This window comes from Lissotriton vulgaris, chromosome 2_1 (genome assembly GCF_964263255.1).
Source record: "Lissotriton vulgaris chromosome 2_1, aLisVul1.2, whole genome shotgun sequence".
Taxonomy (NCBI): domain Eukaryota; kingdom Metazoa; phylum Chordata; class Amphibia; order Caudata; family Salamandridae; genus Lissotriton; species Lissotriton vulgaris.
In genome coordinates this window covers 1,480,382,493-1,480,396,158 of record NC_141687.1, presented here as the reverse complement: position 1 = coordinate 1,480,396,158, position 13,666 = coordinate 1,480,382,493, and the positions used below count along the sequence as shown (strand labels likewise).

At 42.8% G+C, this 13,666-nt stretch overlaps 1 protein-coding gene across 5 annotated transcripts in view; it reads left to right on the top strand.

Annotated features, from left to right (window-relative positions):
• The window catches only part of INSIG2 (insulin induced gene 2), a 139,410-nt gene that overhangs the window by 97,851 nt on the left and 27,893 nt on the right, over positions 1–13,666 (top strand). For all 5 annotated transcript variants that reach the window (XM_086957352.1, XM_086957353.1, XM_086957354.1 and 2 more), the window contains one exon: positions 12,294–12,393. In XM_086957352.1, coding sequence (XP_086813478.1) covers positions 12,294–12,393 — 100 coding nt within the window. The remainder of the gene's footprint in view (positions 1–12,293; positions 12,394–13,666) is intronic.

Sequence of the window (13,666 nt, the reverse complement as noted above, 5' to 3'; positions counted from 1 at the left end):
GATCAGTGGCAAATGGGACACTCAGGAAACATCGCTCCATATAAACCTTTTGGAGCTAAGAGCCGTGTATCTGGCTCTCCAGGCCTTCTTGCCACGCATCCAGAACTCCCCGGTGCTCGTCAGGACAGACAACACCACGACGATGCACTATCTCAACAAACAGGGGGGAACGCGTTCGCTCTCTCTCTCACGCGAATCGCAAAAGATCTGGAACTGGCTAGTGCTGCACGGAATCCCGCTCAAAGCGGAATATGTTCCAGGAAAGGACAATACCATCGCGGACGCCCTGAGCAGGCAAAAATCCCTCTCCCACGAGTGGGAACTTTCGGACAGCGCCCTCACTCACATCTTTTCTCTATGGGGAGTCCCGAACATCGACCTCTTTGCCACCAAGAGGAACGCCAAATGCCCAAGCTACGCAAGTTGGCATCCCCAACAAGGATCACTAGGAAATGCATTTTCCATCGGATGGTTCAGCGCCTTTGCATACGCTTTTCCTCCATTCCCGATGATCCCACGGCTCCTCAGGAAGATGAAGGTGGAACCATGTACCCTGATCCTAATTGCCCCGTTCTGGCCGAGGCAACACTGGTTCTCGGATCTGCTTCGACTCTCCATCAGATCACCGATTCGCCTGAAACAACACCCGAACCTCCTGACGATGTCCAACGGGCAAGTGCAGCACCCGAACCTCCAATCGCTCAAATTATCAGCCTGGCTCCTGAGCACAGAGAGTTCGGTGGCCTGAATATCCCACAAGACTGCAGGGATGTATTAGCCAAAGCAAGGGCAGACAGTACGAACAAAACCTACACTCTCAAATGGAAGAGGTTCTGCATTTGGTGTTCCGACAAGGGCCTACGGCCCCTCACCATCACACCTGAACAGATATTACCATACCTCCTGCATTTGGCTCAGTCGGGACTGGCGCATGCGTCCATCAAGGTTCACCTGGCAGCTATCTCGAGGTTCACCAGAACTGTCACAGGACCTTCTCTGTGGTCAAGTCGGCTGGTCAAGCAATTCCTCAAGGGGCTATACAGATCCTTTCCGAGGCCTCGGAAAGTACCTCCTACATGGCAGCTTAATCTGGTACTCAACCAACTCATGCGTCACCCGTTTGAGCCCATTCATCGGGCATCTCTTAAACACATCTCGTGGAAGACAGCGCTCTTGCTTGCTCTAACATCTGCCAGAAGGGTTAGCGAGCTGCAAGCTTGTCCATTCAGGAACCATATATGCAATTCAGACATGACAGGGTGATACTGCGACCAAACCCTAAGTTCATTCCAAAAGTACCTTCGGACTTTCATCTCAATGAACCAATAGTCCTTAGGTCCTTCTTTGCCAACCCTTCAACAGCAGCGGAAAGGTCGCTGCATTCTTTGGACCTTATGAGATGCCTAAAGTTCTACCTGGACAAGACTAAGGCTCTCAGGAAATCTTCACAACTGTTCGTGGCATTCAGCAGACCTCGAATGGGCCTGCCTCTCACGAAGCAAAGCATCTCCAGATGGATCTCCTCTGCGATTTCATTCTGCCACGACAAGGCCGGACGGCCTTTGAATGATCATGTTACTGCTCATTCCACCAGGGCGATGTCCACGTCAGCAGCACTGTTCGCTGGAGTGCCGATCCTGGACATCTGCAGAGCGGCGACCTGGAAGTCACCGCATACTTTCTCCAGACACTACTGCCTGGATATCGAACTCCAGAAGGATGCGGCAGTGGGCCAAGCGGTGCTTCGCCATCTCTTTCAGTAAGGTGAGCCTTCCTACATCCCGCCTTCCAGGTATGCACATTCTTGCTCTGATGATGTTCTATCTATGCTGTCTCCTTGCTGTATGATATTATATGCATTATCTAACATGACGGCAGAGCAACTCTACTTTACAAATGTGCTACTATGATTGCTAGCTATTCTGATTCAGGCATGTGAATCTATGAAAGACACCCCTAATACTGGATAAGAAATACGTTACTTACCTGTAACAGCAGTTATCCAGTATTGGTGTCTTTCATAGATTCACATGCAACCCTCCCGCCTCCCCTGGAAGGACTCACTTCCCTCTCGGACTATATTACGCCAACCTAGCTGGGTGCGTACGAAAATCTGAGGGACTGAGGCTCCTCCCGGGAAGGTTCTAGAGGGAGGTCGGAGCTGATTGGCTGACTGTGAGAGTTTGGTCCTTTTTACATAAGGACAAGGAAAGGCTACTAAGGGGAGGCCCTTAGACCCTTTTTAGGTCTCGCCTGTCGATGCGCATGCGCATCGAGCTTGCGAGTCTATGGGGGCTTATCCACTCTTTATCCAACTTGCAAGGAATCGTGGCGATTCCTTGCAGTGCCCGTGACTTTTAAGCTCAATGCGCATGCGCATTGAGCTTAAAAGCGCGTGCAAATCAGTTCCCTCCCTCCCCTTATCTCTCTTCACTCCGTCTTGTTTTACCCGCTCCGCCCCCTCCCCTGCCCGCCGTGTCGCATTTCTCCTCCCCCCTCCCCTTCTCTCTCTTCCCTCCATCATCAGTTCCCTCCCTCCCCTTATCTCTCTTCACTCCGTCTTGTTTTACCCGCTCCGCCCCCTCCCCTGCCCGCCGTGTCGCATTTCTCCTCCCCCCTCCCCTTCTCTCTCTTCCCTCCGTCTTGTTTGTTTATTTTTTTACCCGCTCCGCCCCCTCCCCTGCCCGCCGTGTCGCATTTCTCCTCCCCCCTCCCCTTCTCTCGCTTCCCTCCGTCTTCTTTGTTTGTTTTTTTACCCGCTCCGCCCCCTCCCCTGCCCGCCGTGTTACGGTCTTTGCATGTCTTACGCTTTGGTGGCCATATTGATCAGCTCTCCCTCGAAGAAGAGTCATTTGGCTTCAGTATAATTCACTGCAGTTACTCGGGCTACCGAGCATGTATTTCTCTCACCGTGGGAGCCATGTTGAGCCGGTCCCTCTAAGAGTCCTTTGACTTCAATACAGTCGGCTTCTGTTCCTTGAGCTATAGAGCATGTAGACCACTATTTCTGTCACAGTGGCGGCCATGTTGAGCCGCTCCCTTTGGCGTCGGTTCAATCCGCTGCAGTTACTTGGGCTACACAGCATGCACGTCTCTCACCATGGCGGCCATGTTGAGCCGCTCCCTTTAGGAAGAGTCCTTTGGCTTTAGTCCAATCCACTGCCATTATGTTAAAACCCTCACTGCCTCCCCCAGCTCCGCCCCCTCACTTCTTGATTGCACGGCCGCTAGGCCGTGCCTCCCCTACTCTCCTCCCCCCTCCTCCTCCTACTCTCCTCCCCTGCCTGCCGTGTCGCACCTCTCCCCTCTCCCCGCCATTTCACATTTATTGGCCCGCATCTCGTGCCATAGTACTGCTGCATGCCTCTTTTGCAAGTGACTTGTGCGATTTAACTTTTGATTTGGTTTTACAACCATAACAAGGAGCAACAAAAAAAAAACAGGTTGCTTCTGTCAGAAGGAAAGGGAGCACGGAAAGACAACGTGGCCAATTTACACCACAGTACCTTAAAGTGCTTTTCACTATGAGAGTCGGGGCAATTTTCGTCAGTTATTGGGGCATTTTGAACCATTATAAACCACATTTTCCACAGACCAAAAATTAAATTTCACTGTATAAGACCTGCTCCTCACATTCTATTCTGAGAGTATTTGGACTAATTAGTACAACAATGCCACCCTCACCCTCACACCCTCATCCCCTCACCCTCACACACCATCACCCCCTCACTTACCCTCACCCCTCACAACACCCACACCCTCACCCTCACATGCCCTCAACCGCACACACCCTCACACACCCTCACCCTCACACCCCTTCACTCACCCTTACACCCTCCCCCTCACCCACCCTCACAACACCCTCACCCTCAGTCACCCTCACCCTCGCTCACCCTCAACGTCTCACCGTCACTCACCCTCACCCTCACTCACCCTCAACCCCTCACCCTCACTCACCCTCAACACCTCATCCACACCCTCACCCCCTCACACACCCTCACTCACCCTCACACACCCTCACTCACCCTCACACACCCTCACACACCCTCACTCACCCTCACACACCCTCACCCACCCTCACCCACCCTCACCCTCACACACCGTCACACACCCTCACACCCCCTCACTCACCCTCACACACCTTCACCCTCACACACCCTCACACCCCCTCCCTCACACCCCCTCCCTCACCCTCACACCCCCTCACTCACCCCCTCACCCTCACAACACTCACCCTCACACCACTCAGTGCTACAACACATTTTGTGTTACAATAGGTGTCACATTTGCGAAACATAAAACTATTGGCATTCTGAATAACAAATCTATTAATTTCGCTACTTTCAAAACAAGCACATAAATAAAAAAATATGTCCTTTACAATACCAGTAGCTCAAAATTTCCTAATGCAAGACCTATTGCATTGCTGTGCGTCTCTCCTCTGCTGCACTCTCCTGCTCTCTAGAGATGTGGCCTAACGACCAGAGCTGCCATCTAAGTAACGTAAATACAAAACCTGTTGCATTCCAAATGCTATAGGTGTCACATTCGCAAAAGTTAAAACGATTGGCGTTGTAAATAACAAAGCTATCAATTTAGCTATTTTAAAAACAAACAAATAAATAAAATATTTGTCATTTACAAAACCAATAGCTCCAACTTTTCTAATGCGAGACCTATTGCATTTCCAATGCTTGTTCTCTATGTATGTCTATGGACATTACTTTTTTATTTACCGGAGGCTCCCGTCTCGACGACGGGGAATGATTCAGGCATGTGAATCTATGAAAGACACCAATACTGGATAACTGCTGTTACAGGTAAGTAACGCATTTCTTATGTTTTATATTCGTAGCCTTAAAGTCTTTTATCTCACACGAAGTGAGTTGCACACCATTACCTGTAACAATTTGAGCAGGAGCACCCTCCCTAGAAAAAATCTCTTTGAAGAACTCTAAAACTTTGTTTGTAGTAGCCATTGGGACCATCTCAACCTCTGGCCACTTCGAGTGGTAATCCACCAAAACTAAGGCAAATCTTGAATCAAGAGGTAATTCCAGAAAGGGACCAGAAATATCTAAAGCTAATTTCTTCCATGGTTCATGTGGCCAATCTACACTTTTGAGAGGGGGAACATTAACTTTACACACCTTATCACTAGAGTTACAAATAACACAATCTCTCACAACCCTATCTGCCATACGATCCATTCCTGGCCACCAAAAATAAGTCCTGATAAGGCATTTCATTGTCGACATACCTGGATGAGACTTATGTGACATTTCCAAAATCATTTCCCTAACACCAAAGGGAGGAACACACTTTCCATCTTTATAAATAAAATCTCCATCCAACATTAATTCATCAGATATTTTAAACCAAGGCAAGTGTTCTTCTGAAACATTATACCTCTTGGGCCAAACTTCCCTAATATACTTCTTAACCAAATTCATGACCTCATCCTTAATATCACAGTCTTTCCATGTATCTTCAGAAATGTTCGAAAAAGCCCCAACCACCACATCCTGAATAGACGTAACCACTTCCAGGTCATTATCCTTTACCGTCACTTCTGACTCATACGGGAGACGTGACAAACAATCAGCCGTTACATTTTTTTCCCAGGAACAGATTCCATTTAAAACAATATTCCTGCAACCTAGATGTAAGTCTGGCAATCCTTGCCGTCAAGTTCCATCCACCCCCTGGTGATAAAATATATACCAATGGTTTGTGGTCAGTCCTTAAAATAAAACTGGAACTCCAAATATAATTCCTATAGTGTTCTATAGCCCACACACAGGCAAGGAGCTCTCTCGCAATGACCGCATATCGTCTCTCAGTGTCACGCAATGTCCTCTAGGTAAATTGCACATTCTATTCTTCACTACCAATTTTTTGTGACAACACCGCTCCAACTCCATACAAACTTGCATCAACTGTAATGATACACTGCTTATTCATGCAAAATGGCCTAAGATTAGGGGCATTAACAATATTATTTTTGATTTCCCTAAAAGCATTTTCCTGAACATCTGTCCATTCAAAACAGGCATTATGTCTTAGCAAATTCCTTAAAGGTTCCATTTTGGATGCAAAATTGGTGACAAGCTTAGAGTAATACTCACACATTCCTGCAAAAGAGAGTAATTGTTCTTTTGTTCTAGGTGCTGGAGCATTCATAATTGCCTCTACATTAGACTTCTTAGGTACTACCCCATCTCCTGTCAAGGTATGACCCAAATATTCCACACTTTCCTTAAACAATTTGCACTTATTTGCTTTTAAAGTTAGACCATTCTTCCTTAATCTATCACACACCTCAGTGAAATGATTTAAGTGACTATTATCTTCCTCTGAAAAAACGAGAATATCATCTTGGAAACACCTTACACAATACTCCATATCTCTAAATATATTGAACATAATTCTTTGGAAAACGGAGGCTAAACCAAACGGCATCCTCGTATACTGATATAAACCTTGAGGTGTTATAAATGCAGTTAAATGTTTTGATTCATCAGTAAGTGGCACCTGATGATATGCAGATCTTAAATCAAGTGTTGAAAACACCCTCGCACCCTCTAGCATTGACACTACCTTGTTGATGTTCGGTAATGGGTGACAATCAACCACTATTTCTGCATTCAGTGCCCTTAAATCCTCAGAGTCTCAATTTTTTATCTGGTTTCCGTACTAAAACAATTGGAGAAAACCCATTCTGATGAATTAATTGGTTCTATGATACCCTCCGTTACCAATTCTGTTAACATTTCTTTAAGTTCCTCTCTCACATTAATGGGGACTGGACTTATTTTCTGCCTTACTGTCATAACATTTTTTTAAAGTTTGATTTGATGAGATTAATTCTTGAGTCTTCCCAAGGTATGTGAGAATACATCCTTAAAGGAACTTTTAACCAAGTCCTCCTTGTTCTCTAGAACTGTAAATGAAATACAACAGTCTCTTACTGATTCATCCAAAATAACTGGATCTTTTAACCTTGGATTTAACATTATACCCAGTTTGTACTGATCCTTCAAAACCCAAGACATTTAAACCTTTCACAGCAATATACAATTTTATATTTGCCCCTCTAGACTTGAACAAAATTGTAGTTTCAAAATACCCAAACATATCAATCCGTGAACCAATATATGTAACAGGATTAATGTCTGGTTGAACAATTTCACTTATATTAAACACCTTGTCAAGTTTTTCTATGAAATATTCCTTAGAAATAATAGTCCACGGCGATCCTGAATCCACCATAAGTCTCAATTCCACCTTGGCCACAATAACAGAACACATGGGTGATTCCATTATTTGATCGTCATTAAAATCATCTAATGTCGCAATACTGTTCCTAAGGGAACCGACAAAACCTGAAGAATTTCCTTCCACATGCGAATTATCAACACTTGTTGAATATCTATCAGTAGCTGATCCTTCTACAAGGGAAGAAATCCTTGGACGTACTTGAGTAGACACCTTCCTTTGATCTCTGCACATATTAGCAAAGTGTCCTATTCTTCCGCAATTCTTACATTCCTTCCTAATAGCCAGACACGCATTGAAGGAAGACAAGTGATTTCTATTACCACATCTGTAGCAATATATATTTTTTCCATTTCTTTCCATACCTCTATTAGTGTTGGTAGTGTTTTCCCTTGTATGGCATTTGTACCTTGTGTATCATGTCTTATACCCTCACGGTTTACAGAGGCAAGCTCTCCAGACCTTCCAGTCTTGTTGTTAATATCATTAACAGTGTGCATCCATTTTTCCGTCTGCTCAAACGCTTTTGCTGTTGAAATTGCTTCTGAAAGTTTTGGATCTCCTAAAACCCACAATTGTTCTTTTGTTTTTTTGTTTTTTACATGAACAACTGTCTGATCATCTCATCAGCAATATTTCCAAAATTACAGTGTAAACTTAAAGAGCGTAAAGCAGTCAAGAACTCATCAAAGGATTAATTTTCCTCTTGCTTCCTTGTATAAAATTTGAACCTATTTAAGGCAATATTACTGCTAGGTTTAAATTTTTTTTCCATTCTGAGTAAGGCCTCATTGTAGACATTAGTAGCCTCCCCATTATCATTTATTAACATTTGAGGTAACGATCTACAAATCATTTGACCCTCCGATCCCAAACAATGTGATAAGATATTTTTCTTTCTTTCTGCACCCATCCTTTCTCCTTCTATTGCCTTCATATAGTTAATAAATTCTTCTTTCCACCTTGACCAAGGTAACAGTGGATCTCCTTTACTTTGCAAAAATTTCGCAGGTGGATCAAATTGCATGTTTGTAATGTGCAATGATACTGAGGTCCTCCTTAAACAGTTATGCGCCTTTAAAAAGGTATATCAGTATAATCCATATGAGAATTAACAATCTTCTTTTATTATTTTTTTTTACTTTTGTTTCTAAATATTTGGCCATATATCATAGATGATAAGTTGGGTAATTCTTGAAATATTATCTTATCTTTGTGTTTATCTTCAAATCATTTCATTTAGCTAGACAACCTTAATACTTTGACAAGAACCATGAGATTACTTGTACTTCACCAAAAGTGTCTTAATCGATGTTTACCTATGTAATTAAACCTTTTCCAGCAAGCATAGCCTTACTTGTCTTCCACTTTGCCACAAAACACAAGACATGTCGCTTCCTCGATGTTTCTCTAGCTAGCATTGCTGTTGCTATGGTGTAACCATGTAGATTCAAAATGGCCGCCACGTTATGCGCAATGGTGTCAATTTTCCCAGCATTCCTTGCGCAGGCTGACGTGTTATTTCTCCGATGGCTTCCTGCTGCAGCGTCAAGGTGATAAAGCGCTAAGCAACCGGAATGATTCACACGCGCAGCTTGCAACAACGAAGATCCTGTGGCACACGCGTGAGTGATTTTAAATAATGCACTTAACGATATCTTTCTTTTTAGTTCTATAACTGTTCCCGTACACACCCTCATTAAAGTTTAAATAAAGAACAGTACCTTGTATTGTCTTTATCGCGCTCCGCAGTGGGTCTCCTTATGTTACCAATATTTTCTTTTGTTCCCCTTTTTTTTCGTTGGGATCTTACTGTTGTAAAACATTTTTATTCTTTTTCTGTTGCAAATTTAGATTGTCTTCTTCTTTGAACAATCTTAATGTACTTCCTTCCTTTCCAAAGTCGGTTCAAAATCTATTTTATTTCCAAATAAAAAAAAAATATTAAACCAACTTTAAATCCATAAATTCTCCAGAACACCAATCCTCTGTGCTGCCTCATGTTGTTGTGAAAGGTGTCCTGTTGTCCTCGTCGCCAAATTGAAGAAAATAGACTGGATTAAATTATAAGTATATTTATTTAAGATAGAGATAAGCAGCACAGCAACATGTAGGAAAGCTGTCTCCTGTCAACTGCCTGACATGCAGTTCCCAGTAGCCCCTGAACATTCTCAGAATCAGAATACAGGGTGAAAGATAACACTGTCCATTAACAAGCATATATAAATGTAACTCCAACCTTCGCCGCCAGGTTTCCACACCCACTGTCCAAGGGCAATGCGATATGGATAAACTGGTCAGGCAGATTTGCGTTCGCTTTTCCACCACTACCACTAATACCATTAGCAGTACACAAGCTCAGACAACAGTCTCTCAAATTAATCCTGGTAGCTCCCATATGGGCACACCAGCCGTGGTTCACCACACTCCTAGAACTCGCTCTAGTTCCACACCAAAAGTTACGCCGCACACCATCTCTGCTAACGCAGAACCATGGAGACGTCAGACATCCAGACCCAAATCAACTGAATATAGTGATCTGGCTCCTGAAGTCTTAGAGTTTGGTTATCTTAACCTACCACCAGACTGTATGAACATGATTAAAGAGGCCAGGAGACCTACTACAAGAGCTTGTTATGCTGCTAAATTGAAGAGATTTGCCATTTATTGCAACAGTAACCAAATTGATCCCCTGGACGCATCTATCCAGAATATAATTTGCTACCTTTTACATTTACAAAGATGTAACTTAGCATATTCATCCATACGCCTACACCTTGCAGCAATTGCAGCGTATTTACAAAACAGACCACATCTGTCTCTCTTTAGAGTGCCTGCTATTAAAGCATTAATGGAAGGATTAAAAAGAATCATTCCCCTCAGGTTACCACCTTCTCCAGTGTGGAACCTAAACGTTGTTCTTACAAGACTCATGGGACCTCCTTTTGAGCCTTTACACAAATGTGAATTGCAATTCCTCATGTGGAAAACAGCTTTCCTTATTGCTATTACCTCTCTTAGAAGAGTGAGTGAGATACAAGCTTTCACATTACAAGAACCATTTTTACAACTACATCTTAACAAAGTGGTTCGAGGAACTAATCCTAAATTCCTTCCAAAAGTCATTACTCCCTTTCATTTAAACCAATCTGTAGAGTTACCTGTGTTTTTCTGTAGCAGAAAGAGCTCTACACACACTAGATGTTAAAAGAGCTCTTTTCTACTATATAGATAGAATTAAATCTTTTCGAAAAACTAAACAATTGTTTGTGTCTTTCTCTCCACCTCACAAAGGCAACCCCATCTCTAAGGGTGGAATTGCAAGGTGGATTGTAAAATGTATACAAATATGCTATCAAAAAGCAAAACGTACATTAACAGTTCCTCCTAGAGCACACTCCACACGCAAACTAGGAGCCTCTATGGCTTTCTTAGGGAACATTCCCCTAGAGGACATATGCAAGGCAGCAACATGGTCTACAACACACACCTTCACTAAACATTACTGTGTTGATGTACAAGCCAAGCAGCAAGCTGCAGTAGGCCAAGCTGTCCTTAAAACTCTCTTACAAACTACTGCAACAGATACAGGTGACCACCGCTAGGGGAGACACTGCTGCACAATCGATGCTAAGTGTAGTATCTGCAGCTCATATGCTTCGAATGGAAAATGCTACTTACCAGTATGCATCTGTTTTGCCAGGTAGAGCTTCAGCATACTACATGCCCTCCCGCCTCCCTGGGACCTGTATCTGTTCCAGTTTTATCTTACTTAGATGAACACGCATGGACATCCTTTTCTTTACTTCTACTAACTCCATCATTTCCCATCATGGCGGAAAACAATCTAAGGATGGAGATGATGCCCATGCGCACTATCGTCCAAGGGAGGAGTCATCTATCTCGTGACTACAAAATACTTCTTCCAAGACGACAACAACATGCAATCATCCGAGCCCAACACCAGTTGGGGATCTAATGCTAAGTGTAGTAATCTGCAGATCTACATGCCAAGGACAGATGCATACTGGTAAGTAGCATTTTCCTTACTAGCACATCCATTTGCATTGTTTACTGATTTGCTGGTACATGAGGATGAGGCTGCTTGGCCATGTATCTTGTTCTGAAGTGTCTTTTCCTCACCATTGAGCAGATGCTACCATTTTTCTTGCCTTTCACTAAATTGGTGCTGCAATTGTGGTGGGCAGAGATTTTACTCCATGTCAAGTGAAGAAATTGGGACATTGGTCCTTACGTTGTTATAAACGTTTTGTGCATTTTTATTCATTTGCATGTTTTTGTTAACTATTGCCTGTTTTGTATTATGGTGCCCAAGTGTGTGCCACAAGCTACTCATTTGCTTGGTGTTGAATCCGTCAGTTTGAGTGCCTGAAGGTTGTGGTGGTGGTGGTGGTTGCTCTGACATTAAAGTAGCATGAAATTGAAGGTTTGCGTTTGACAGAGAGACTTTGTCCAAAACAAGAGGTTCAGTTGGTCACCAGGCCTGAGGTATATGCTTTCCCCACCTTGGTGTCAACGATTTGATTAAACTAGGCTGGAAAGAACTACTAGAAGATAACTTCGGAATGTGTCCTCAAGCAGACTGTTCACACCTTGATCACATATGATTCTAAGGAGAAATTAGGGAACTTATTTTTCCTTGGAGTGCCCTTAGGGTAGTATTAACATGCTACTTCGAGGTATTTGTCCATGTATGAAAGCTGCAATATGAAAACATTTAGATTTTGAGTGTACGACAGCAGTAAAACAGATAGGGGGATAATAACTGGGGGCACAGCTGAAGTTCTAACTCTAATGTGAGCTACCACATGCCAAATATATCTACGTTCCCCTGAAAGTTTATCGTATATCCCTTTCTAGTTCACAATTTCAGTGAGCCAATGTTAAGGAATGAAATCTTACAAAACAATATTTTATTGAAGAAATTTATATTTTTGTTTTGTGGAATGACCAGTAATGTGATTCGGTGTTTTATAAATATTTCCTATTTTTAGGTATACCTCACCAGATTTCCTTTACGTTCGGTCCTGGTTGCCCTGTATATTTTTTGCTGGTGGAATAACAGTGGGGAATATAGGTCGACAGCTAGCAATGGTAAGGCTGCTATTTGCTTTCACACTTTGTTGACTTTTGTGTTGTATTACCACATGTTGGTTGTCTGTAGTCTGATAAAACATTTTGAGACCGCTGTAAACTTGATGTTATCTTTGTAAATAGAACTAGACCAAGACCAGATAAATTATATATTCTGCCTGAGTATCCCTTTGTGCTGCACTATAACCAACAAGGTAGTAGTTATTATTGGATCATGTGGGCATGTGTAATTATACACTGAATGGAAAACTTCCACTGTCTTTAAAAACACTTGTTGAGAATTCTTCCCCCAAAAATTATCATCTACGGAATCAAAGGGGACCCCCAATAATGAGAAAATTCAAAGGTCTACAGTCCAAGCATAAAAGTTGCTAAATGCAAATTAGATATGATACAAACGTTGTACCCTTCATCTGCTGCAGACACTTGTTGGTGGCAAAGCAAGGTAAAACTATGTTGTAGGCAAGGTTGTATTGACTAATAGTGTATATACTCCTTCCCGTAGTGCCTTGTATGATTTCCAGATTGTCCAAACCAAGTTGATCAAATAACAAACAGATTCCCAGAGAGCATATATTGAGTAATGCCAAGAACCCTTTGACATCCTAAAGCCTCAAAGCTAAGTTGCCACTGAGTCTGATTGTAGATTAGTTTGTGCTGTAATTAAAAACTTTAAAAATAAAAGCTATGTGCATTTAGGCTGAGGTACGAACAAATTTGGTCAGAAAATGACTTGTAGGTATCCGATTGCTACCCACTTCAAGGCTATTAAAGTTATTTGAAAAAACATTTTGAAGTCCAGTAATTCTAGTTCACAGTTATTTAAGACCATGAACAGTCTCATCTGTGCAAGACCATTTAAATAATCTGTCCACTGCCTCTTTGCTGGTGTGTATCAAAATAAAATAGTTTATTAATACACTATAATAAAAAAATTGAGCAGTCGTGGCACCAGAAATCTCACTGTCCATTTACATTGATAGTACTTTAACTCTCTACAACTTCTAGAATATGCTAATGATTGAGAGCTGAGTTTTACATCATTAATGAGGAGCTATGTTTTAGGATTCAATTCAATTCAATTAATTTATATAGCGCGCTACATACCCAGAGGGTCTCAAGGCGCTTGGAGAAGGGTGGGGGATTACTTGTCGAATATCCAGGTTTTAAGTTGTTTTCTGAATCCCAGGTGGTTCTGAGTGAGGCGAAGGTGAATGGGAAGTGAGTTCCAGGTTTTAGCCGCCAGGTAGGAGAAGGATCTTCCTCCCATGGT